The following is a 26,605-nucleotide window of genomic DNA, read 5'->3' as shown; positions in this document are numbered from 1 at the left end:
AACGCCTAAAACGATGTCAAAAGCCCGCCGGAAACCTAACCTCTGCTTGGAGAGTACAAGATTTCTGCAATCTGCCAAACCTCGACACAAACATTCCCATGTAGGGTACAGCGTTGTGATCTGGCAACAGTCCGCCGGAGAAGGAATGCTCATATTTGCCAAGGGGAGTCACTCCCGGAGGCATGTGCGAAGGAATGTCTTGGCAAGATGTGGAGGATTCATTCCAAGACACGACCCTTGTCTTCCCTGGTCACTTAATAAGACTTATGGACGGTTTGACCACTGATGTTGGAGGGGTGGGCTGGGGAAATATTTACAGATTGTCTCAAGATGTGTGGACTGCTCTCCAAGCAGAGGTTAGGCCCCTGATGTTTTTTGAGACGTTTATCGGTAGTGTGAACGCCTTTTTACATTGGATTGGTCAGAGGAAGCCTTGGGCACAGGAAAATGAATGTTGTGTTTCTGATTACGACTCTTTAAAAAGTTGAGGTCAGTAGAAGAATGGGATTTCCTTTCTCTAATTTCAGCTGTCAAAATAAAAGTGTTTCAACATAAAGGGGACCCAATTTTGGTGGGTCTTTTTGCAACACTTTTTCTATTGCAACACACACACACGCGCACAGTCACACACACAGACATACTCACAGACAGAGAGACACACACTCACAGACACATACACTCACTCACACACAATCTGGTACATCAACGATTGTTCAATGTCAGGCGAGGGTTAGAGGCGAGGAAATCGATTCTTCATTTTAATCACTAAAATGTCAGATGGAAAATCTTATGTTCCCTTGCAAGAGGTCGGCAGGTTCTGTTAGTGCTAATCGTGTGACCAGAAACACAACATCTTCCTCCCTAGGCCTCAAGCTATGTACAGAGAGACTAAGGAAAGACCGCTAGTGTTCCTTGTGGAAATGGAGAAACTCTGTTTGTTTTTCCTCAACTAACGTACAGCGCTGCACTGGCAACCCGTCAAATGAAAAAGAAAGATAGGGAAGACCACAACTAACTTAAAACATATGCTACAAAGGGACCTTGACCAAGCCTAAACCAAGCGGAAACTCACGCCCCAAATCACACAAAGAATGCTTGCTGCCCAATGTGCCACTAGACAAGGGAGGATCTAAGTCTAAGTACATCTGGGTTCAGAAATTGTAAACTCAAAGATAGGTTCATAAACAATCTTTTTCCACAGAAAGGCTAAGCAGCCCCTTCTGATTTAATGTGAAAAACAATTTCTCTCTTCATTGATACAGTATCGATCAAACATCACAGGGCTCCAGACTAACTTTTTGACCTAGGAGCATGGCGCTCCTAACTCCTAAAACTTAGGAGCGCCAGCAAAAAGTTAGGAGCACCACTATGAAAGGTTGGGAGCACAAGCAAACGTCTGAAGCCATACAAAATATTACTCCAATACCGATAATCAATGTTTTTGACTAGAGGTGGGTATGGCTTAAAGAATTAATTAGGGGTGTTATATATTATATATAGTTACCCAGTAACCAAACAAGAAACAAGAGAATACATGAGATCACTTTCAAGTAATACAACACTGATTCCTTACAATATATGATTTTTATAATGTTTCCTAAGTTAATACACACAATCAGGAAGGGTAAATTAACCTTACTGCTAAAGGTGAAACTTGACTGTTACATATACAACAACAACAAACTAAAGAAGTCTACAAGAAAATCTGCAAACCAACAGAGGAGAAAGTGTAGCCAGGACTGTCAGGTACATCTTGTATTTCTTTTGTATCTCTTCTACTTTGTTAAGAACATAGCTGAAAATAGATGCACTGGAAAATTAGAGGTTTACTTGTAGCCTGTAACATCAGTGTTAACTTATATAGAAAAATCTGTGTACAAACAATTCATATTTTCAGTTGAAAAAATCTAGCAGAAAAGATGTGCTCGAAGGGCAAATCAATCGAACTTTTCCCAACAAAGAACATCTATTTATCGGTCTTTTGAAAATAAAGACTGCAACAAAATTAATATCTGAAGGAACCGTGAAAAAATCGCGACCTCCGTTCAACATTTTCTACGACTTCAGTGCCGACACAGCCCCCCTCCCCAGTTTGTCATCGTCGCATTAGCTGTTGTTTTTCCCGCATTCCACCGACAAACAAGCAAAAAAAACCTCCAAAAGAATCCTATACATGTACTTATCACCAAGGACTTTAGGCATTCGATGAGTTTTCGTCAAAGTTACACGCTTTTGAAGCGTTCCTGCGTGATTTTTCCCGCGATCACAGCGGGGATATCAGATATTCCACAAATAATGGCGGCCGGGCGAGCTACGTCACGCCGAAATGGCCAATGGGGTGCGACTCTCGCGATTCGCGAGATGTGAGTTACTGCGAGACTTGCGCGAGACTTGAGTTAGAATCAAAATGGCGGCTCGGTGAAGGCCGAAATCGGCGAATTTTGAACTTTGAGCGAAGTTTTCGGGGGAAAATAAGGGCGTTGCTCATTTTTTTATTGGCGCGCCGTGCGACCATCATTTAAAGAATAGGCGCATTATTAAAATTACGGTCGCATTGCGACCAAATCTAGTCGCAGTCACGAGCCCTGCATCAGCAAACGTACAACAATTCACAATAGAGTCACAATAGAGTCAACAATGACAAACTAGAGCTACTGATACACATATCAATACACATGAGATACTTACATATCTACTACATAATGTACAAAACTATTGTTTGCAATACAATGTACTATAGACACAAATCTACATTAAGGCGGTCTTAACACTGGGTATATAGCACAAAGTTGATAATACAGCAATATACATTGTACTTTCATCACAACTTTAAGTTTCTGTAGTACAAAATGTATGTACAAGAAAGCTATAGTCTAGTGGCCTGGAAACATCTGTTAATACATGTGTACGTCAGCATACTTCTCACACAGCTCAAGACAAGAATGCCTCTGATCACTGACATTTAAGCCACCACCACTGACACGTGCTTCCAACAACAGACTATTCTTGGCTCCGTGGAATTTCGCTTCAAGATGTGGTTTTCCGTTTCACCTGTGTGAGGGCTTCAACCAAGATCGTTGTTGAGTGTCTTAGCAGGTGAGAATGAGCTCCTTTAAGTAAAAGTGGCAGGGATCCAAGGGTCTTGAGCCTGAAGAAGGGAGAATGATCCAAGCAAGACGGTTTCAAGGCTCAGCCAAGGAAAACTTGGTTGTTGGGATCTAAGCAGTTTGTTGAGAGAAGGAATCGAAAAGGCACAAATGTCTCTTTTACTGTTAGCTGACATCGAAAAAATGGTGACCGAAAATGTTTGAAATTACATGAATTACCTTTTTATTGATCATTTCCTGACGATTAGAAGGCTTTTAGACTATGATTGGTAGCTGAGAGCCTTCTTGGATGAAGGAGACTTGGTAGCTATAATACATGTAGGTTTGCATACTAGAACTAGCACCAGGTTGTATGATTTGTAATGTTGCTTACTGCAAAGCATAAATGTGCTTATTTACATCGTACAGCAAAGTTTCAATCAATCAGAATTGAAGATGACACTTTGTTATGAGCACTGGACAACATGGACTATGCTGGTCTTCTACATACATACAAACAAATGCTACCCAAAATATAACCTTTTTTTTGCGAAGGTAATTACAGACAACAAGTTTTATATGCATTTCTGTATCTAGTAGATTATGAAATACGGTATGTCAAAAAAATGACTCATTTCTTGGACAAAATCTGTACAAGTGACCACCTCTACATAAGAACCACCTGGCCAATAAGAAACACTTTGATGGTACCTTAAGACAATTTTTCCCATTGACACAAGTGACCACCTGTCCAAAAAGACTGCATGGTCTTTTTTAGCAGTTCAGACTGTACACGTACACTTAGCTGAGAATATAAAGGTTCACAGGTCAAACTTCTTCAAGATTGCCTCGTGTCTTCTCTGGAGTTCGACCCGTTTCTTGAGGTGGCAGAACTTCAGGTCCCGTGAGAGAGAAGTGACGGCAGCGGTGGATCTGTCCTGTCCCGCGGCGCCGGACGACTGGGCTTCGTTCTGCAACAATCGCAGACACATGTACTGTTAAGTACCTTTACCAACAAATTGAACAATGTTTCCTTATGTATTCGTCACTTTCGTGTGTGTGTGTGTGTGTGTGCATGCATGCATGTGTGTCTTATGGTGAACAGCTGGGCTTCGTTCTGCAACAATCACAAACACACGTACTGTCAATCACGTTGCCAACAAATTGAACAATGTTTTGCTATGTTTTTATGTGTGTGTCTGCATGTTTTATTGTGAACAGCATAACTCAATAAACTATGCATGGATCGTCATGATATTTAGTATGTTGGCAGGGAAAAGGCAAGTATTATCAAATCCTGGGCCATCTAGCGGCTTTCTGGGGTACTGCACAAGAACTCCTGTTTTTGATTAATGTGTTCTTGACAAGCTACAGCCGTAATTTTAAAGTGATAGATGGCTCTTGAGGCAGAGAGTAAGTGGTTAGGTTTGGGCCCCCTTGCTGCTTTCTTAAGAACTGCAGGGGGCAATCTTATTCTCTGTATCTGTATCTATATAGCCGGCCCAGTATAACCACCGTTTGGCGTAATACACCATCTTTCAACAGCGCAATTCCTTCAGTTTTGCTTGAAAACCAACTTTGGGATGCCATCACTGGGTGTGCCGTGCCTGGATTTGCTAGACAGCTGTGGTTCATTCTACAACAATCCCAGATACACGTAACATTAACTCCCTTTGACAACAATGCTTTGTTATGTATTTGGGTGCATGTGTCTGTCTGATTGTGGTGTTGGCCCCTGGCACCTTTTTTATTTAACTTCAATTTCCCCTTCAGTTTTGCTTGAAATGTAACTTTGGGATTACATCCCTGGGACTGCCCTGCTCAAGGTGAAAGATAGCTTTTAAACTGCAGTTTCCTTCAATTTTGCTTGTTAGCTGCAACACCAACTTTGGGGTGGCATCACTGGGTTTGCCCTGCCCGGAGGTTTTAGACAGCTGGACTTTGTTCTACAACAATCTCAGACACACTCCCCACTAATTACCTTCCCTACAGGCCCACAAGGTGTGCTTAAGGGGCAGAGGTGGTGAGAAGTGTCACTCTGCATCTTCTAGAGCAGGATGACATAAGGAGTATGTAAGGGCTGTGTTATGCTTGGATCTGGATCTAAGTCCAAGTCCACATTGACTTTGACATAAAATAAATTATGCTGTCAAATGCTTAATCCATATAACTCATGACATTGTTTTTACAGTAATTTCAATGGGAAATGGTCAAATTTTTACATTACTTGTTTGTATCCGTTTACACAACAGTGATTCTTTACATTTTCATAGTCGTTTAATGCTCTCTCTCTCTCTCAGATGATGTTTTTAACACAAACTTAAAACCACTGGTGCAATTATAGTGCTAGTAGTCCACAAGCCTAAAACCAAGGAGAACACTCCATTTTCTCTGAGCTCCCAAAATCAAACCACAGCAAACTTGTTCGAGTTGGCAAAAAATAAAAGTTTGTGTTTGACAGAAATTTCTGGTAACTCCATAATTACCACTTCCTCAAAAAAGAACAGAGATTAGAAAAATTCCTGGTCCCCTAAATCCTCCCCACCTCGCCTTTGTCAATTGACATGTCTCATACCAAACCTTGAACCTGGCTCACAACCTTATTTGGCATGCCCAGGATTCCTGCCCATATTTGGGCATGTGGGGCAGATATCTATGGGGAGGCAGGAAGCACATGACACAGGCTGAAATACCTGCTAATTATTTCTTTTGGCTCGAGTTCAGGTAAATAAAACGATATGACAGACTGGCTCATATTTTCTCAACAAACATTATGCCGCGTATCAACGAAAGGCATTCAACATGAAATTGATATCTTAATAAAAAGCAAACTTTTGAGGAAAATCACAATCGTTTAGGTGCAATGGTACAAAATTTGGCAATCAACACCCTGGCTTTCAATTCACATGGAAAGGCATAACCAAAAACTTTCTAGGCTTTACAAAAGTTCACAAACCTCACTGTTTAAGATAGCTGCTAGGTTGTGAGTTTAGACAGAGCCTGACAACATACAACAGGCACAGATGACTAAGGCCCACTTCAAACAGACAACACCTTCATAGTCGTGCAACCAGAGTAGCAGCTATCTTAAACAGTGAGGTTTGTGAATGTTTGTGAAGCCTAGAAAGTAAGGTATGCACAGAATGACAGATGACTTAGTTAACCCTTGTCGGACGTTGTCCTTCTAGAATTTTTTAAAATTAATGATTGCTTTATTGGATTAGTTAAACTTGACCTTTTCTGTGCTGCAGATAAACTTACCCATTTGGTGCTATATGCTATGATATGCTGCATTTAGTTAACAAATACCCCAAACCTATAAAAATATGGGACTCACATACAGACACATGCAAGTTCAAAGTAGTCTGCTATAACGTTTTGTTCCATATTGTACATTGTGTTTTCTCTCAATATTGTATAGCCTAGAACCTACATGTTCTGTTTTAATTCACAGCTAGTTGCCTCACATAATGTATATTTTACTTTGCCCTACATTGTACCTGCGACAATTGTTGTGCTTTGACTAAACCTTGACTTGACTTGACACAATGCATGTGCAACCCATGTACAAATGTACATGTATATGGGCTTAGCAAGACAAGGGTTAAGAAGTGATTTGTGACCATGACTCCAGATGGCACCCGCCAGACAACTCAAGTTTGTTTGAACAAGGAGGTCAGCGAAGACAGGTCACCAGAGTTGTGCCAACCATCCCGGGAATTCGCCAGACATTCCTGCCCCTCATACCCTCACACCTTCCTCTTCCTCTATCTCACCTCTCCTGACCTCTTGTCATTAATATCATCCTTCAACAATTTGTAAACCGATAGGTTCTAAGATAAGGAAGTACTGAATGCATATAGCTCAAAATTTGAGCTGTGAGCCTAAGTTTTGACAGTGGGTGCACCTAGGCATTTGTATGTAGGGTTATGTTAGAGAAAAAGGGGACGACCGAACCTAACACTTAAGAAAGTTCTGGAGGAGGAGGTTGGTTTAAAGGACTACAACTTGCTAGTCGCCATGCTAGATAGAGATGCCTGGTCGGACATCGTTAATGGCACCTCATATGAGGACGAACTGAACTGAACTGTTATGTATGTGAAGATAGTAAAATTTTACTCTAGTTTACAGCATACTAGCAACAATTTCTTGTCATTCAAGTGTCAGAAGTGTCAAATAAAGACATCTTTTTCACATTACTGCTCCAAATGTTAGAATTTCAGGTTCAAGCTCTGCAGAGAGGCAGTAAGACGTGTGATTATGTGTTTTGCTGACATTCTACTTTATTATATACTGATTTTTGCACCACAAATTTTCTGGTGCACCCAAAAGTGAGTTTTGAGCCCTGAGGCCGAAAAGCAGTTTGGTTGGGGAGGGGATGTTATGAGTGTAGTGGATAAGTGAGTGTATATTGGTAGTTTCCACTGGATGACAGATGTGTTCCTAACCTGCACCAAACACCTCATGCACCGGTCACTGTAAACCCAGTGAGGTTCTGAGACATAGGGAAGTGGTAGGTAGGACTACTGCCTCCGACAGAGATTAGCTTATCTATGTTTTATGTAAACACTTGACATTTGGGAATTGGGACTGCCTCTGTTAAGCAGTCATGAGTGACACCAAAGAAGCACTTGTACATGTAGTGTGTAACATAACCAGTAAGAATTGCCCTGAGAAGGTGACAGTCAGATGGTCATTGAAACGTCAATCTTGAAATAAAAACTTGGTTATGTACAAATAACATTCAATTTGATATCCAGTGACAAACCAACTTGATTGTTGCCAGTCATGACCTGGGACGACTTTTACTCCAGTACTCACAGCTGTCTGTGTATTGAGTCACTATCTGGAATTACTGCAATTTTCCACTGGATCCGTCTGTGCTTTTCTATTACAGTTGTGCTTGTACAATGTATTTCCTTTTCAATATAATACTGCAGCTGAACTTCGAGATTGATAATATTTCTTTCTCAAAATAAGTTTGAATAATATGCAAAATAAGAAAGGTTCTGCTGCAGTTTGATATCCCATTAAAAGTTGAGCTTAAGCGCTCATATTTCCTTCTTAAAACTTCCGGTTCACACATTGTGCCTCACCTGCGAAGATGGAAACAACGACTGCTTGATGACAGGGCCCCTTGTACATGTAGGTTTTTCCTTCTCCCTGTTATAAAATTAACACAGAACAACTCTTCAATTACAAACAAAAAAGTTACTAGTAAAACGATTAGTGTTCAAAAGTTAGAAATATAGGTAATGTTAATTAAATAAAAAAATAAAAAAACAAGTTATTTTCATGCCTCCTGTTTCTTTAAATCCTTGTCACAACACAGAACACATAACTTATACAAACAGGAACAAACACACCAAGACCACAAAAGCCAAAAAAATTTCCAAACACAAACAACAAAAATTAATTTCCATACCTGTTGGTAGGTTTATTCTCACAACCCTTACTCCTGAATGCTGAGTCAAAGTTCGTGATGGTGTTCTCAGCGGAAGGGCCCCATTGCCTGGACAGCCCCAGGGGCGTGGCCTTAGCCAGGGGCGTCGCTCTCGCCAGGGGTGTGGCCTTAGCCAGGGGCGTCGCTCTCGCTAGTGGTGCGGCTTTAGACAGTGGAGTCGCTTTAGACATGGGGGCAGCTTTAGACATGGGGGTCGCCCTCAGACTTGGCGTTCCAAACGACAGCTGCTGCTTTCCCGCGGGGGTGCCGGCAGCGAAGCTCGGAAGGCCGACCGCGTTGAGCTGTTTCGACCGGGGTGTGGCCGCGATGGTCATCTTCGACAGCATGGTGGGCAGGTCAGAGGACAGGTCAGAGGTCGTCGTGAGGTTGGACTTGTGCTTGCTGACGGACTGGTGGAGTAAAGAGACATGGAAGATACTTTGTTAGGAGTGATTTTAACAGGTTATTCTGTCAACCTATAAACAGCTATGTGGATGTTCCTGTAGCTCAACTGGCCGGTAGCAGCCTCACAGTTGTGAAATTGGTTCCAATAAGTTGGTAGCTGGGAGGTTCAATCCTGGGTAGGGCATCTCGGTTGGGGCTGTATCTGTCTTTCAGAGGGTGTCATGGTCGAGGAGGTGCCTCTAGCATGTTAAAGGGGAAGGGCTGGCAATCCCTCCCTGTAAAAATATACCCTGCTACTGAAAGTGCAAGGAAACTTTCTTTGCCTACAAGGGTCTGAATCAAAAAACAACCAAACTGTTCATATATTCTGCCCTCCCCTTCACTCTGTCATAAACCCAAATAAAGGAATAAAGATAGTTGTTTAAAATGTATGACAGCAAAATGACCTACCGTTGGTGGCTGCACCTGTATGTCTGGTTTGGTTTTCCTCATGGGTGTACACCTGTTCCTCTCAGCCAGGGACCTGAACCCACTGAAGGAGATCAGTTCCTCCTGGGGCAACAAAAAAGCAGAAGACACCTTTGTTTCTACAGTTGCACAAACATTCAGGTAGATCTGGCACTCACACTCGCACACGCACTCTCTGGTTTAACGTCTGTTGTTCCCCATCCTGTGGGGGTTAGACGTGCTTGCACGTAGATGAGGGGGCTTGATGGCAGCTCGCCAGCGACCTCTACCATTTGGGGTGACACTGTACAGTTGGTCAAAACTGTAAAATGTAGTTTGTAGCTTAATCAAGAGCTACCTTCCACTCAAAGTCACAACCATAGCATGTCCAGCACACAAGATATGAAATCCAGAAGTTCCACTTCAGTACCATGGAAAGCTGCTTAGAAACATGACCTTTGTGTTCCCGACTTCTACCCACCTACCAAGAATGAAAAGGATCCATCCCCACAGCTTCTCAAGTTATGCTTCCACAGACAGACAGACAGACAGACCGGCAGACAGACAGACACGCACACTCACTAACAAATGACACCTAAAACATTAACTTCTTGGAGAAGTTAAACATTTGTTACCATACCTGTAAGTTCCTTTTCTTGGGCACATTTGTCTGTGTCTGTGTCTGTGAGTTCTCCTTGTCTTCAGCTGCAGTTGGCCCAGTACGCTGCACCTTTGGTCCCCAGGCAATGGTTCTCTCTGAAAAATCAAATCATAAAAACTGTGCAATTCATCTACCTAAAACACAGAGCAGAACTATACTTCTGCTTTAGACTGGAGTCCAGCCTTGTTAGCTTTGGTCAGCTCCAAACAGTTGTTACTCTCCCAAGTATTGACCGATGGGAGTGGACCAAAGCTAGCAATGCTTGACTCCAGGCTAAAGTTGCTTACAGAAAAGAGGCCAAAGTACTGGGTGGATGTTTTCTGGTGGGTAAAATTGAACTTGAACTGATGAAAGCAGTAACCTTGCTTAGCTGATACAATTTACATTACGATTACATGTTAATGTGAAAGAAAAGTACATGTAATTGTTATTTTACATTTTTCACAACATGCATGTACCATTAATGGCTTTACATAGTAGAACTGACCTGAGTCTTCAGGCCTTTTGGGGGGATGTAGGGATGCATCAGCGGATGGAAACCCAGGAACTCCAGGGGGATACCTGGTAATAAACAATATCATATCATTACACCAAAAAGTAGTTACTCAAGCAACTGGATATGGTTTGAAACGGTCAGACGTTTTGGATAGAATCCACTATCCTTCGTCAGTGACACTGAAGTGATCTGAAAGAAACAGGTCTTTTATACTCTAACTATAAATGAAGACAATTTCAGATGTCCAATAGGAAACGTTGTAAGACAATTCAGACTGATACCTGTTACTTCATTTGTCTGAAATATCAATGATTATGTACAGCTTTCAGAGCTACCTGGTAAAAACACTTTCAAATCTACTTATTTGCAACACTTAGCAGTGCAAAGTACAAAGAAGTACCAGTCATTATTCCCCTGAGCCTGAAGAAGGTGACAGGTGGTCACCGATATGTTGGCTGACTTAGGTCCTGTATCAACGTGTGGTTGTGATTAAAGAATATACCTTACATGTACCGTCATCTACCAACCTGATCAAATTATTTTTGGTTTCATCATCACTGTATAAACATTGCATCTGTCGCCTCACCTGTTGTCCTCTTTACAGTCGGCAGCCATATCCAGCTCTTCCTCCAGCCGTACCACAACAGAGTCTCTCTGACTCCTGCTGCCCTGTACCTGTACAGGGGGACTCTGGTCCACCAGCCTCCTCCACTTCTCATCCTCTGGACTCCTCCTCTTCTGTGGACCATCTGTGTCCGCGCAGCTCGTGTCCACATCTTTGTGCACCTTGTTGGTCAGGTTGTGAGTCATTTCCATGTCAGTTCTAGCCGTTCCAGCGCTTGTATACATGTTGTTACTGGAACCGCCGTGACTGTAGGCTCTCTCTTTGCTGACATCCTCACGAGATACCGTTGGCCTCTGTGGGTCTGCGTGTGAGTTGTTAGCTGCAGAGTGGACAAACGGAGACCTCGGGATCTCTGTCCCCTGGGGGATGCTTACAGGTGTTTCCTCTGGTTCTACGCCAAGCGGAGCAGAGCTCAGGGTGTAGGTCCCCCGCCGAGCGCTGCGGGGTGTTCGAGTTTTCCTCCTTCCCGTCGGCGTCTCGCTGTCTCGTCTGTCCTTCTTTAATATGTCGTTTGCGTCGTTCCATGTCTCCCCCTCGGGTGTGACTTTGGCCTCCTGAACTTTCCTCATGATGATTCCTGAAGGCTTGGTACAGGAGGGTTTCTTCTCCCTGGTGACGTTGGGAGTGAGGCCCTGGGTCTCTGTGGGTGGTGTCAAATCATCTGTTTGGCCATCAGGGGGGCTTCTGGGAATTTCCTTCCCTCTAAATGCTGAACCCCTTGGGAGGGGAGTCCCCTGCGTAGGCAAATTGGGAGAAAATTTTCAGCATTGATAGCAGAGCTGTCTCCAGGACCCGTCAGTCTGACGGAAATTTGCTTGTTTGGAATTTCACTCGATCCGTCCCAACAACCTGAACTTCAGTACACAGGGCTCGAAATACCACATGCATATGCAAGTTTGTGCAAGTAAAATTGGTGTGGTGCAAGTAAGTTTAGACCAAACTTGCACCAGTGCAAGTTACTTTTGTCCTCTAATACCTGACATTAGAAAAAGCTTACACACACCGAGAACATTGTCTGTCTTTGAAAGGTAAAAGAAAATAACACTGACTAAAAAAAAGCCTAAATTTGTTATTTATAAATTTGGTTAGACATCCAGGTAAACTATTTTTTTAAACAAATCCATCTCTACAATGCTAATGATTCCTATGGTGCTGTCTTACCTTGATTTGCATATGAGTACATTTGCATACTAATTAGTGACTTTAATATGTTCAACTGGTTTTTCCAGTTATATGTATTGTATTGAGTTGTTCTACCACTTCATTCTGGAGATGCTTAAGAATAGTTACTGTGATGGATGTCACTCGATGAGTCCAGAAGAAATCTATGGATCTTATCAAGTTGTAGACATTGAATTGTCTTTAATTGAGCCTAAATTCACAGTTTTTATGAAACAGTTTGTACAATTTCAAACCAAAAATAAAATACGCTACGGAAAAACAAATATCCAAACATGTGGTCTTTACCGGTATGTATCCCCATTTACTACTAGTCACATACATTTGCAAATTTTCAGAAGAGGAGATAAGGGTTTAAAGTTAACAGTTCACTATTTTGGGTTGTGCAAGTAAGTTTCTTTTGGTGCAAGTTACCTTTGGCTTAACTTGCACAGGTGCAAGTTGACTGAAAAGTGTATTTCGAGCACTGGTACAGTACATAAAATTGATGACAATGTGTTTTCATAAGCTTAAAATGACTAGTTTTACAAACCAATGAGGGGCGGAAAAAATTGAGTTGGGGTTTGAGTGTTAATGCACTTTCTAAAAAGTAAAAGATACCACACTGAAACACTCGTACATAAAAAGATAAGCAGCAAGTGTTTTTGAGCCCTTTCAGTGATAGCAATACTAACTCACCCCCACAAGTTTCAGCTGTTTTGTGTTCACCGGTGTTGCTGCAGCTCTTTTAACAGCTGGTGGTTTTGACTGTGATCCAGAATGAGTCGGTTTGGCTGGTTCTTTAGAGAGGGACTTGCTTCCTTTGGTTGGAGTGCTGCTGGTTGTGACAGATTTGTTCTGTGGGGAGAAAAAAATATGACAGATAAATCAAACTAGAAAGGCAACATTTTTGCAAAAATGCAGAACGCAGCCTTGTGTCAAGCTACTCGCATAGTAACAATAGGCTTGCCCCATATATGAATGGGTAGCTGATCATGAGTAGCCTGATGTGATAGCCAGCCCAGGTAGACAGCTTAGACTTTTCTGTAAACCTTTTCTGCCACTCACATGTACGCACACACACACACACACACACATTAACACCTGTCCTACACACCTGTCTGGCAGGTGAGTTCTCCTTGTCTGTCTCACACTCACTACCAGCGCTGTTGTGCCTCCTAGGCTGCTGTAGCTCCTGTAGGCGCCGATGCTTCACACATAAACACAAATACACTAACACACACACACACATTAACACCTGTGCTACACACCTGTCTGGCAGGTGAGTTCTCCTTGTCTGTCTCACACTCGCTGCCAGCGCTGTTGTGTCTCCTGCGCTGCTGTAGCTCCTGTAGCCTGCGATGCTTCACACACACAAACAAACTAACTCACACACACACACACACACTACAGGCTACACACCTGTCTGGCAGGTGAGTTCTCCTTGTCCATCTCACACTCGCTGCTCGCGCTGTTGTGCTGTTTCCGCTGCTGTAGCTCCTGGAGCCTGCGATGCTTCACGGCCTGGCGCTGTTTCTGGTACAGCGAGGCCCCCAGACGAGATTCCAGCTTCTCCAGCACGGCTCCCATGATCCTCCCCAGCTTGTGCTTGGCGGGGTCGAGGTCGGAGGGCTGCTTCAGGAGGTAACCGATGTCCATTAGACGCAGGTACCTGGGTTTGGTGGGGAGGTAAAATTACTATAAGACTGAGGCTGTAATACTAATAAGCTCTTAAGATTTGCATCTAGTTAACTGTCAGAAAAAATATATATATTTATTTATTTATCAATCAGGGACTGTGTTGTTACAAAATCATGTTGTTGTTTTTTTTCATACAGGTAAACCAATGACTTGAATGAGGTTCTCTAAATTTTAAACCTCCTACTCCTAGGGTAAACATATTCTTCATCATCAAAAATAAATAAAAACGCAATAAATTAGCATCACATGTTAATTCATCAAGGCATAAAAATACTAGTAAAGTAAGGCTTGCAAATAATTTGAAAACTACATATAGCTGGATCAAATTTGTATTAAAGAGATCATCAACTGCTCAAGTTTTCCTTGGGATCAGTTTTTGGTCTGACAAAAACAAATGGGGTAACAGATAAACCATAAAATCATGATTATCAACACGATGATTGTGGTCGCTTCAACAGGAAGAGGAAGAGGATCAGTACAGAAACATCTCACTTCTCACTTGAGAAGTGAGATGTCTCACGTGATGCAAGCTGAATTATATGTACTAGTAGATAAAGATATGTCTGAAATAGAAAAAAAATGATCATAACATGAAAGTAAAATCCCCATAACAACAATAAAAGCACATGCAAATTTGTCTTGTGTGACCCCACGCTAACAAACAACTCACCTCGCGATCGTCTTCCCGTTCTTCCCGTCGCTCTGGGATCGCACGTCCCACGCCCAGCTCGAATCGTACAGCGAAAACAGGTGGCACAACACCTCCGCCGCCTCCTTCTTCGTCCATTCGTGCAGCTTCTTCCCCCTGGCTCGCTTTTCTCCCAGATCTTCCAGCTTCTTGATCAACGCTTCTTCCACAGCAGCCATTTTGGAAATCGACAAGTTCAAACTAGACGCTGATTTAGCAGCTACGCTCTCATTGGTCGATTCGAACGATTAAATCTAAAACACGCGCTCTGATTGGCTGATCGGACCAACGAACGCCGAATGAGAAAGCGCGAGATTCCGTGAGACTCGGACTCGGACTCTGTAGTTCAGCAAAATTCAAGATGTCGGCTGACGAGGACACCGAACTGCGCGATCTTGTGGCTCAAACTTTGGAGACTAACGGAGTTCTGGGCAAAATCAGGGTAAGAAAACAGCGTGGCTGGTAGCTAAGGAACATAGGCATTGTATGAATCTAGATAAGTGCAAGTTACTTCTCTAAAAATGCCGGAAAATCGGGATTTTCCTGGCACTTAGCGACGGAAGTCTCAAGAACACCTGTAATCGTTACCGGTTGATTTTGTAGCTACCTGTCATGTTTTGAGTATATCTAATTTGCAGGTTTCCATGACGACTAGTTTCGTGTTACGTCGATGTTTTGTACGGCTTGTATATTTTCGTCCTACGACCTTGTAGTCAGCTGTCATAAATATTTTAGTGACTGGTTTCGATGACGTCAAACGTCAACATGCATAGTAAAAACATGCATCTTGACCTGAATCAGAAGACATTTTGTTTGCTTCAAGACTTGGCACAAGACTGTTAATTGTAAGAAATATCAAGATGAATACAAATTTGCTAAAATATAGCTTGATGTTCTGCTACATTTGTGTTACGATACTAGATGCGAATTAGATTTAGAAAACAATATTTGAAAATTATTTGCGACTTTTTGCGAGGATCAATTTGTGAGCTTGCATTGTTTGGTAGTATGGCTTTATTAGGATTTTCATCGAGTTGCAACACCAATGTGAACCCAGGCTTATACTATTTATGGTAAAATAGAGGACATGTAGGGGTCATTGACCTTTCATATTGATCAGTATTGATTAAAAACAAAATTACAAATGTATATACTCTTTTTTGGAGTAAGAAATTGTTTTATGTTGGTTTCAGGCTCAGCTGAGAGCAAGTGTTTTTCTTGCCTTAGAAGAGCAGGGGGCCTTAGAGGTTGGTGTTTTTTTTTTTTTTTTGTAATTAGTTGGCCGAATGTTGCTTGAAGATATTTTGCATTTGTGATGACTTTTACCAATATCGTTAAAAGTAATTACATGTACATGTACATCTGTAAAAAAAATGTGTAGAAAATTGTATCAAGTTCTTGTGATTCTACTTCTTTGCAGAGCAAGTCTCAGTTGGTCAACCAAGACCTGAAGAAGTTTCTCAACACCAAGGAAGGTTTGTGGCTAAGAATATAGGATAGGATGTCGTAAAAATTCAAGGATACAGTATATTTCTTCAAGTATGTGTCTCTGGTCTCTTTGACGTCTCTTATATTATAAAGTTTTGCTGGTACTAACTAGGATGAACCTGCTGGACAGGGCCGCAAGGTCATATTTTGACCTTTAACTAGTGTGAAGTCTTTCTTGTCAGTTAACTGGCTTTTGAACTTTGCCCCTTGACCTCCCCAGGTCGTATGGTTGCGGCGCTGGTGCGAGAGTTCCTCATCCACTTCAACCTGGACTATTCGCTGGCAGTCTTCGACCCAGAAACAAATATTGTAAGACTATTTACTCCTGTACCATACTAGTACTCGTTGTTTGATTTTGAATAGAGTCTGCTTTCACTACAGAGTGACAGAGATGTCATTGTTGATTATTATTAAAGTGGAGTTTTCATACCCTGTTGCCATCTTATCTTTTTAACTGGGTGTTTGCACCTTTTTTTCAGAAGAGCAGTACATCATCAGTATTGTGTTTATATCTATGCTTACACTAAGCCTTTGTCCCCTGAGAATTTAGTGTTTTTTTTACAGGAAGCAAATGGAAGGGTAAATCATTAATGTTAGCAATTGGAAGAGGCTTTCTGGTACATGCATTTTGAATATGAAGGCAATACCAGTCAGGAAAAGAAACAGAAGATTGAGTTGCTACAAATGTACTTCACCTCTCCCATTCTACTATATGTATTTTTCTATGAAGTCCTGCTGTAGCTAGTTTGCTTACACACAGTCACCATGCCTTTGGTACAGTTTTGCTCTGTGTATCATTTTGTTGCTGAGTGGTATATACCTTAGGATGACAAGATGTAACTTGGTATTCACCAATGAAGTTGTCACATTCGTAGCAGCTAGCACTCACCACTGACCTCACCTTTCTCTCCCACCGTCTGTGTGCGGAACACAGGACAGTTGTGTCCAGGTGAATAGAGTATCACAGTGTGATGTACAGTACATGTAGCTCTGTGTGTACGCATGAGGGGAAAGGTGGACTATACTCTCCAAGCAGAGGTTAGACTCTGGCTGGCATTGAATAGATATTTTACGCGCTTTTATTGGGTTTTCGAATTAGTCCTGAAAGTTTTCTTTTTGTTCAAAAACTGGTTAAGTAGAAATTTTTATGAAAACACCCACACGAGATCCAAAACCACCCTGATCCTAACCTCTACTTGGAGACTGGATAGACTGTTGCCTGGGGTTCCTGCTTGTTTCATGGATGGTCAGAGATAGAACACAAACTGTCCGTCCTGTTTTAGCTCCGGCCTGCTTTTCTAATAACTTCCCTGCAAAGTTGTCTGGCACCCATAAATAGGTGGCATCAAATGGCCGAGTAGCTATGGTAGCAGATACAAGATCAGAGCTAGCAACTTGCTGCAAGCGAAAGGCTGGCTGACTACGGAGCTAGCAACCAAAAGGACTGAGCCAGCGGTCACTACGGTTGATGGTACTCATGCTAAGTAAGGACATCAGGCCAAACATTTAAATGGAGCAGGTGCCAGAATATTCTACAGAGAAGTAACAAGGAAGGGGCTGGAGCTAGGCTAGGATGGATAAGAGACTATCTCTGACAGACAGTAGTTAGTGGTGCATAGTTTAAGGTGGCAATTCAGGGCTCGAAATTCATTTTTGGGATTTGGTGCACTGGTGCACCCAGGTTAAAGAATTGGGTGCACCAAAAAATATTTGGGTGCACCACTTAAATTTAGGTAATAACCTAATAATACATCTTAGTTACAAGCTATCAAATTCTCAAACAAGTACCATGACAGACATTTCTGTTATCTTTCTAACACTTAGATGTCAAGAATATGATGTATATTAGTATACTTTGATATCTTTACATACATAAACCTAACAAAATATTTGGGTGCACCCACAGAAAATTGGGTGCACATCTCTATTTTTGGGTGCACCTGGGTGCACATGCACCCAATATTTCGAGCCCTGCAATTGTTGTGCTGTGTTGATTTGTTGGTGTGATTTTCAGTGTTATGTGGTGTCACATTTTAGAATACATAATTTTATTTGTATGACTTATGTGTATCGCACATTTCACTTTGGACTTGCGGCTGGTTTTGGATATGGTACTAGTGTTTGGTTCCTTCGGGTTTGTGGGCTGTTTCTCAAGCATGCTAGTACAAGGCATGGATGTGTTTGCATGGAACACATTCTGTGTGTGGCTATAAAATGTTGATATGCTAATATTTTTATTTTGCCAGGGAGAGAAGTACGAAGGTCGCGATGCCCTTGCAAGAGAGCTGAACATTCTGGAGTCAGACGACTCCTCGCGGCTCCCCCTGCTGGCAGAAGTGGTGAAGCGCATGAGCAGCAGTGGGGCCAAGGGTCGGTCGCTAGCAAGTGCAGAGGTGCGTTTTCTCTGTTCCTTCTTGGTTTACTATAGAAGTGTTAACCGCATGATTTAGTGCCATTTTTTATTGAAGAAATGTAACTTTCACAAGTCGATAGAATTTGTTTCCAGAACACACATGTTTGCATGCCTATTCCGTTGGTGATCTTACTCTAACCCCATGTATAACTTGTCTATCCTAAGATTTAGAAAATTACATGTCATAATCTTTCATTTTGAATTCACCTTTGAAATTCAAATGCACATTTAGTTTGATAGCCACATCATTAATCAATATATCATTTTATTTTGAGATTTTGTACCTTTCTTTAAGAAAGTTGCTGAATCTTGAAATAAAAGTTGGTGCTTTCACACCTTGGGTGTTCATGATTTTTCACCCTTCTGTGACCTTTCACCTATGACCTGTCACCTGTGACATCACGGGGTCACCGCTCTCTCTCGCATCACCAATCACGACACCAAGGCGGGAGATGTTCGCTACATGGTTCCTAAGGTATCGGTTACAACACTTCACACCTTTTCCTGTTCTATTGCTACCATCAAACTTAACAGCTTTGCATTGAAAATGAAATTGTACAAGTTTGACCTCAGATATGCCACTGGAGACATGTTTTGATGAAATTCGGCTCAATTTGGTCCTAAAAATGGGTTTTTATATCTTTACCACTTAGGAGAAAAAAAGGAAAATGTGTGTGAAGCAATTTAGCAATTTTAGCAAGTCTTAAAACTATCTTATATGAATCGTTCAGATTTTTTCAAGCAAGAAAAAGGGAAAAAAATGAAAACATTGTAATATATTAGCCTGAAAACTTTCATACAAATGAGGTTTTCTTTAAAGAATGGTCATGTAAAAGTGGCATGTTGTAAGTCAAACGTCCAGCTCATATGTCATAACTGCCTCTTATAACACACGTTTCCAATGTCTAGACTAACTCACTTCCATAGTGGTAAAACAAGTACTATTAAATGCCTTTCTGTGCATTTGATGCATGTATATGTTCTTGTGTACTCTTGACTGCTGCAGGAAAACGTTCAGTATTATCATTCTGTATCTATGTTGTTTTGTGAAGTAAATATATCTATGGATGTTATTTTTTGTATGTTGCAGATCTCAATTCATTATTACCAAATTCAAAACACCATATACAGACCACCTGAATGTTTTTTTTCAGGAACAAAGCTCTTATTCACAATCACATGTTTACAATAGCTCACATTTTGTGACTGTTTGTCACCACTCTCAAAGCAATACCAACTGGTTTAGTTTGCACTGCATATATGTACATATATTTGACAAGACTTTACGTTTGGGACTACATTTTTAGTAGCAACAACTAGTTGCAGTGCAAAGTGGACCAGGTATTGCTTTGAAGAGGATGACAGTCACCAAAACGTTGGCTCTAGAAAATATGTGGTTTTGAATATAGAACTTTGTTATTCAACCATACCGACCTTTTTGAATGAGCAACTATATATCACATGATTTTTGTGAATTTTGGTTTTGTGTATCCATTTTCAGGACCTGACAGCTAAGCAAGTAGAGGATGCGAGAAAGAAATTCAACAAATATGATGCGGTAAGAGTGTCTTCTCTGTCATTACATGATTCTAATAGATTGCTAATAAGTACATGGTTCTATTTGATTGCTAATATAGATAAGAATATCATGATGCAAAGGACTCCCTTTGCTGTTTTTTCCTAACATATGACACAGAAATAGTTACATGCAGGGTTGGACAAGTTTTCTAAAATTGACTTGTCCTATCGGGCAAGTACATAAAAAGTCTACTTGCCCGAAACAACTTTTCACTTGCCCGAAATTTAAATGACATTCTTCTACGTATTTTCATGGCCATCAATGGAGTTCTTGTTATTGGCTCTATTTTCTGTGTTGACCTATGCTTGATGCCATGACTGTGAAAAGTAGCAAGTATATCAAAATATCACTCAATGGAAAAAAAATCTAACTTGCCCAATCGGGCAAGTGGGGTAGGACAAACACTTGCCCAATTGGCATTTTCACTTGCCCTGGACAATAGGGCTAGTGGACATGTCCAACCCTGACATGTAAAAAGGATTTCCAAACTTTAGCGGGATGTTGGAAACTATACCATTGTAGCAGAATGGACCAGTTGGGTCTGTTGATAAATGTATGTGTGTTAGTGCAGGGATTGAAACTGTATTGAATGTTTGTGTTTTTGCCCACCCAGGACAAGAATGGTTACATAGACAAGGATGAGATGAGACAACTGTTTCTGGACATGTTTCCCCACTTTAACAGGTGGGTTCCTGCTGTCTAAACTTTACTTAGTTTGGTAACAAGTACATTACTTGTTTATGAAGGTTGCACATCCAGGTTAACTACATGTATATATTTAAAGATGATTCAATTTTTATTACTTGATAAGTATTACACATGTTTGAAATATAAGTTAACACCAGTGTTGTTGTATTTCCACAGGAACATGTTGGACAGATATGTCAATGATGAGTTCAGAGCACAGGACAAGGACTTCAGCAACAGTGAGTTAGAAAAGTGTCTCTGTATTTTCTATTTTGCGGACAGATTGGGCAATAATAGTATCTTATACATGATTGTGAACAGGGTCTGCTGTTATTTGTATCGTTTGTTCTACAACGTCTGTAAGTGCATGAAGATACGTTTGAAAACTACAGCACATGGTTGGACAAGTCCACTAGCCCTGTTGTCCCGGGCAAGTGAAAGTGCTGTTCGGGCAAGTGCATGACCTACCCCACTTGTCCGATCGGGCAAGTAAGATTTTTTCATTGAGTGAGGTTTTATAGTTACTACCGTTTACAGTCATGACATCAAGCATGGTCAACATTGAAAAATAGAGGCAATTATAAGAATTCCATTGCTGGAAGTGAAAATGTATACAAAAGTGACAGACATTTGAATTTTGGGCAAGTGAAAAGTTGGTTCGGGCAAGTACGTTTTTTATGCGCTTGCCCGATAGGACAAGTGAATTTTAGAAAACTTGTCCAACCCTGCAGCAGTAGAAATATTTTGATTGTTTTTTTGCCAAGTCTGTAGTATATATAGCACAGTTTATTCCTGTCTATGTTTTGTCTTTCCAGCCATAGACTTTGATGAGTTTCTGGGAATGTACAAGAGATTATTTGTGCTGTGCAGGAGTGTGGTGAGTTGTGTGCTCTTGTACATGTCTTTCTTATATCAAAATATCCCATTCTGAACTGTAAATCCATCTAATATTGCATCTAATATTGCTGGCCTCAGATTGAATAGATAATTGTGATGATAAAATTTTAGCAGTTGAATATCTTAAGTCACTAAAATTAAAATACTGTTAACGATTCAACAATTACAGTATTCAATTTATACTAAGGGAGACCTGGTGCATACCCGTCTCATATTCAGCTAGAAGAAAGGGTATGCCACCCCGTAAGGGGCGGTGTAACCCCAACGGTGCTGCAATACACTGTATGACTATGACTGACTGAATTGCCATTATTTGTTTGGCCAGTGATGCTGATGTTTCTGTGCTTTTACAGGTAGCCTCTGACGTGTCAGACATCACCCTGTCCTCCCCCAGGGTCTCTTCCCCAGACAACAAGAGCAGCTTCACCAAGGTACATCTCACAGCTGTTGTGTTCTACCTTGTAGTACACATGGGTCTTGCTGTTTCATCATCAGGGTATATTTTTTTACAGGAAGGGGTTGCTAGCCCTTCCTTTTTAATGTGCTGGAGGCACCTCCTTGAATGCAGGACCACAATTTCTGCATCCTTCCTTATACCCCCATCACATTAGGCGCGATTCGATCGGACGACGAGTCTGCAAGCTCTAATTTACGAGGAGGCATGACCCTGATGCCGACGAAGAAATGGCAGAGTTTCCCCTTCCCGTCAGAGTCATGTTTCCTCGTAATTTAGAGCTCGCAGACTCGTCCGATCGAATCGCGCCTAATGTGAGGGGGGTATAAAGATGGGTGCAGCCCCAACTGAAATACCCTTTTCAGGATTGAACCGTGGTCTCCCAGTTACAAACTACATGTAATAGGAACCAGGAGCTCAGTTGTGAGTGTGAGGCTGCTACCAGTTGAGCTACAGGGACATCCCGACAGTGTAATGATGCAAGCCCTGTAATGTGATGACAGTCTATTGATTTTATAAAACTACAAACCATTAATTTAGTCTATAAATGGAGAGAAATAGGTCACCCTAATATAGGCGTGCAAATAATCAATAGCATCTATTGCAGGGCTTGAAATACCACCTGCATATGGTAATTATTAATTTATTTATAACGTTAGTTATAAATGAGCATGACATGCAAAATTCATATTCCAAGCCACCTCCCTCGTGCTACACCCAACTTGGTATGGCCCAGTCTGCCCTTATTTTGTCCCCAGACATCCTGAGACATTCCAAGACAAACCTAGGCATGATTTTGGTCCTCAGGGTGGCTTATGGCAATCCTTGCTTTTGTAAATGTCTTGTGCCATGAAACTCCTGTATCTTGGACCACAACTTCCTTTATATCAAAAATTCATATTCCAAGCCATAACCCCCATACTATAACCCACTTGGTATAGCCCAATCTGCCATTTTTTTTTGTCGAGACATTCCAAGACAGACCTGAGCGATGATTCTCGTCCTGAGGGTTGCCCTTATGGCAGTCCTTCCGCTGAAACTCATGTATCCTTGCCTTTAACTGCTACCTCCGTTATCTTGAAAATTCATATCCCGAGCCATCTCCCCCATGTTACACCCCACTTGGTATAGCCCAATCTGCCATTTTTTTCTGCCCTAAGACATTCCAAGACAGACCGGAGCGATGATTCTGGTCCTGAGGGTTGCCCTTATGGCAGTGCTTGCCCTGGGCCTTGCCCTGAAACTCCTGAAAGCTAGGACCGCAATCTTGAAAAGTCATATTCCAAGCCATCACCCGGGATTCACCCCCATGCTACACCCCACTTGGTATGGCCCAATCTGCCATTTTTCTGCCGTGACACATTCCAAGACAGACCTGAGCGATGATTCTGGTCCTGAGGGTGGCCCTCATGGCAGTCCTTGCCCTGGGCCTTGCCCTGAAACTCCTGTACCCTTCTGTTACCACCTCCTTTATACTGATGTACAGCGGACTGGTGTATGTGACAGCTGTAGTACTGTACCATTGTCTGGAATGGCTGCTATTGTATGCACTATAGCCTGTGTGCAAACGTGGGTACACTGGATGTTGTATTGTTTATCGTGGAGGTATTTTGTGTTTGTGTGTGTGTGCATGCGTGCATGTTTATGCGTGTGTGTGCATGTGTGCATGCGTGTGTATACAGCGGACTGGTGTATGTGACAGCTGTAGTACTGTACCATTGTCTGGAATGGCTGCTGTTGTATGCACTGTAGCCTGTATGCAAACGTGGGTACATCAGCTGTTGTATTGTTACCGCCATAACAAATGGAGGAATTGTTTTGTGTATGTATGTGTGCGTGCGTGTATGCATATGTATATAGTGGACTGGTGTATGTGTGTGAGGCATGCATGCGTGTGTGTGTGTGTGTGTATATATATATATACAGCGGACTGGTGTATGTGACAGCTGTGGTGTTGTACCATTGTCTGGAGTGGCTGCTGTTGTATGCATTATAGCCTGTATACAAACGTGGGTACACTGGATGTTGTACTGTTACCTCCATGAGAAATGGAGGTTTTGTTCTAGGTACATCTGTCTGTGTCTAGATAGTCAGCATAACTTGAGCATAACGTCTGGATGAATTATCATGATACGTGGTATGTGGGTTTGTCTTGGGAAGGTTGATTTTGGGCCCCCTGGTTTAAGACCATATTAGTATTTGAGTGGTCTCATAGAAAAGGAGGCAGAATTGTTTGTGAAATATCATTGAACAGACCATTTCAGTACCTTTTTCCTATTCCATTTTAAGTCATTTTCATTAGATTTTACTCAGTCTCACATGAGGTACCGGTAAAACTATAACTGAAACAAGCAGTGTTGTACTCTGGAGAAAGCAGATCTTTTCTTTCTGATTTATTTCAAAACTCTTATTTCCCCAGGTGGACAAAAATGCAGTTGAGGCCAAGAACAGGAAGAACCAGGAAGTGAAGCAGGCCTCGGGACGGTCCACTGACTTCAGGGGGGACGACTTTGATGATGATGATTTCTTCGACAAACCCGTCCCCTCCGAGAACAAGTTCAAGTTTTCAAGGTGAGGCAATCTTGGATATTCCAGTCTCTGATATGGCATGAATTAATTCCAAATTGTAATGTACAGTAGAAGTCGGCTATTGGCATCATCGATTTGTCAGCGAATTTTACCCGTTTACCCGACTTAGTCCAATAACCCTAGGAGAGTCCAAACGATCGGCGGGGGAGGGGGGTGCTGGTTACGGACTCAGGGTTGAAATAACCATACACACACATGTCAAAACTGGTATTATATACTAAATTTTATTCATGAACATGCATGTTTCATATGCAGAAGTAACATTGTAGTTAATATTTATCCAAGTTTCTTTTTTTCCTTTACAGGCACGTGTCCGTCATACGTAACGAGAAGAAATAAATATAAAACAAAATACAACATCCGCTGCGTCTCGATTCAATCACATTTCAGTGCAGAATGATATCACACACACGTTTATACATATCCGACACATCATCAACATTTTAATGTAACGTTAACATCATGTGGTAACGTTGAACTGTAAAAAAAAATTATGCTCCGATCCACAGAAAATTGTAGTTCTCTCAGCTTTAGATACCGCTGTACAGACTACATTTATCGACGTGTAATCGCACAGTCCGATCATCGTAAGGTTAAACATAACATATTTACCGAGAAGCATTAGTTTGATTACAACTTTTAAGCGGAAGGTACGGAAACTTTGCTGAAAATTGACGATTTTGTGAGCAATGTAGTGTAGCGCTAAACAAACAAGCATGCCGATGCCGTGGTGAATGACGCCAAAACTGTCGCTCGTCTTCCAGCCATATTTACAAACTCGGAACAAACTGGGCTAAATGCCCGAACTTATCTAACTTACAAACATTTCAGCTTCATAATGGCTGGTTTTGGGTAGACGATGTTCACAAAATCAGTGGGAATTTTAGCTCGAAAATTCACAAACATCAGCGCGTATTAGACAAAATAAAAATGGCGCCGATGCTATCCCGTCAGCCTTTGCGCTTTTGTATTGCGTAACCCCCGGGTGCCGCCGGCGCGGCGTACCAGCGTTATTTGTCCATTTCAGCGGCAATTTTGACGGTTTTGCCGATCGAATGCATTTGTAAAGGCCGCTGATAGTTCATTTTCGACTTTTTTTCTTGTTTTCTATCACATATTTACGGGCCAGTATGCGATTGACCTGACGATATTTTACCCGAATGTCCGATTTATGCCATAATAGATGATGCGATTATACCATTGTATTTACAATGGAGTGAATGGCAAATGGTTTGGGTTTTCAGAATTCTATGCAAATCCCAGACTTATGCCAATAGCAGTGATGCAATTAGTTGGTGTCCACTGTACCTAGCCAGAAATTATCATTTCAATCAACTAAATGAAATGTACATTTACTTGTAAAAGATATGCTGTATATCTTTATGAATGTTTAATAGCTTTTCCATGGGTTGGTAACCAACATGGTATAAACAAACAAACAAACAAACCTTTACTCAATTGTTATAACTCAACTTGTAAGTTCATTGCATCCCCTTTTTGTGGGCCCCAACCTGAACCAATGATGTATCCATTTTTTACCTTGATAACAGCACCACCTATCAACTAATGCTGGTGCTGCAATATTTGAAAGGTTCCCTGTCTACAAGTGTGAACCATACCGCAACTGACTGAAAGATGTAGAGTAATTCAGACATGTAGCGCCTATTAATAAATAGGGCAGCACGTTTCCCTGCTGTTTTTGTCCAGCAATTGTGAGGCTGCTACCAGTTGATCTACAGGGACCTTCCCATTAATATACTGTTGGATTTGACAGTGACAGGAAAGACA

General features: G+C 41.6%; 4 protein-coding genes across 5 annotated transcripts; 2 read left to right on the top strand and 2 right to left on the bottom strand.

Annotated features, from left to right (window-relative positions):
- Positions 1-2,624: 2,624 nt before the first annotated feature.
- LOC118422381 lies at positions 2,625-12,175 on the bottom strand. Its single transcript, XM_035829902.1, has 8 exons — positions 12,167-12,175; positions 11,125-11,897; positions 10,530-10,603; positions 10,022-10,137; positions 9,385-9,486; positions 8,512-8,939; positions 8,183-8,249; positions 2,625-4,057 (listed from the first exon to the last, which is right to left on the bottom strand). The coding sequence occupies exons 1-8, from the start codon at positions 12,173-12,175 to the stop codon at positions 3,908-3,910; spliced, it is 1,719 nt and encodes a 572-aa protein (XP_035685795.1). The 3' UTR covers positions 2,625-3,907.
- A 1,519-nt stretch (positions 12,176-13,694) lies between these two features.
- LOC118423391 lies at positions 13,695-14,952 on the bottom strand. The gene is made up of 2 exons (XM_035831521.1): positions 14,693-14,952; positions 13,695-13,993 (listed from the first exon to the last, which is right to left on the bottom strand). The coding sequence occupies exons 1-2, from the start codon at positions 14,887-14,889 to the stop codon at positions 13,729-13,731; spliced, it is 462 nt and encodes a 153-aa protein (XP_035687414.1). The 5' UTR covers positions 14,890-14,952; the 3' UTR covers positions 13,695-13,728.
- Positions 14,953-15,021: 69 nt separating this feature from the next.
- Positions 15,022-16,569, top strand: LOC118423392 (centrosomal protein 43-like). The gene is made up of 4 exons (XM_035831522.1): positions 15,022-15,152; positions 15,904-15,957; positions 16,131-16,185; positions 16,419-16,569. The coding sequence occupies exons 1-4, from the start codon at positions 15,072-15,074 to the stop codon at positions 16,535-16,537; spliced, it is 309 nt and encodes a 102-aa protein (XP_035687415.1). The 5' UTR covers positions 15,022-15,071; the 3' UTR covers positions 16,538-16,569.
- A 228-nt stretch (positions 16,570-16,797) lies between these two features.
- LOC118423390 (EF-hand domain-containing protein D2-like) lies at positions 16,798-24,825 on the top strand. Of its 2 annotated transcripts, XM_035831519.1 has the most exons (9): positions 16,802-17,147; positions 18,445-18,591; positions 19,057-19,086; positions 20,113-20,169; positions 20,804-20,874; positions 21,055-21,116; positions 21,693-21,754; positions 22,128-22,205; positions 24,648-24,825. In XM_035831519.1, the coding sequence occupies exons 2-9, from the start codon at positions 18,547-18,549 to the stop codon at positions 24,801-24,803; spliced, it is 561 nt and encodes a 186-aa protein (XP_035687412.1). In that variant the 5' UTR covers positions 16,802-17,147; positions 18,445-18,546; the 3' UTR covers positions 24,804-24,825. The 2 variants fall into 2 exon arrangements, with proteins under 2 accessions (XP_035687413.1, XP_035687412.1); XM_035831520.1 differs by lacking the exon at positions 19,057-19,086 and having other exon boundaries at positions 16,798-17,147.
- The last annotated feature ends 1,780 nt before the right edge of the window (positions 24,826-26,605 follow it).

The sequence above is a fragment of the Branchiostoma floridae genome, chromosome 9 (genome assembly GCF_000003815.2).
Source record: "Branchiostoma floridae strain S238N-H82 chromosome 9, Bfl_VNyyK, whole genome shotgun sequence".
NCBI classification, from domain to species: Eukaryota; Metazoa; Chordata; class Leptocardii; order Amphioxiformes; family Branchiostomatidae; genus Branchiostoma; species Branchiostoma floridae.
This window is presented reverse-complemented; position numbering and strand designations above follow the sequence as displayed.

Bases quoted from the DNA above. Each gene is read 5' to 3' on its own strand.
- LOC118423391 (XM_035831521.1), bottom strand. From the start codon at position 14,889: ATGGCTGCTGTGGAAGAAGCGTTGATCAAGAAGCTGGAAGATCTGGGA. The intron at 13,994-14,692 runs GTGAGTTGTTTG...CACCAAACCCAG, and splicing joins AACGGGAAGACGATCGCGAG to GTACCTGCGTCTAATGGACA.
- LOC118422381 (XM_035829902.1), bottom strand. The intron at 10,604-11,124 runs GTGAGGCGACAG...GTTTATTACCAG, and splicing joins GACTGTAAAGAGGACAACAG to GTATCCCCCTGGAGTTCCTG. The intron at 4,058-8,182 runs GTGAGGCACAAT...CGATTGTTGCAG, and splicing joins CGTTGTTTCCATCTTCGCAG to AACGAAGCCCAGTCGTCCGG.
- LOC118423390 (XM_035831519.1), top strand. From the start codon at position 18,547: ATGAGCAGCAGTGGGGCCAAGGGTCGGTCGCTAGCAAGTGCAGAG. The intron at 20,875-21,054 runs GTGGGTTCCTGC...GTATTTCCACAG, and splicing joins ATGTTTCCCCACTTTAACAG to GAACATGTTGGACAGATATG. The intron at 22,206-24,647 runs GTACATCTCACA...TTATTTCCCCAG, and splicing joins ACAAGAGCAGCTTCACCAAG to GTGGACAAAAATGCAGTTGA.
- LOC118423392 (XM_035831522.1), top strand. From the start codon at position 15,072: ATGTCGGCTGACGAGGACACCGAACTGCGCGATCTTGTGGCTCAAACT. The intron at 15,153-15,903 runs GTAAGAAAACAG...TGTTGGTTTCAG, and splicing joins GAGTTCTGGGCAAAATCAGG to GCTCAGCTGAGAGCAAGTGT. The intron at 15,958-16,130 runs GTTGGTGTTTTT...ACTTCTTTGCAG, and splicing joins AAGAGCAGGGGGCCTTAGAG to AGCAAGTCTCAGTTGGTCAA.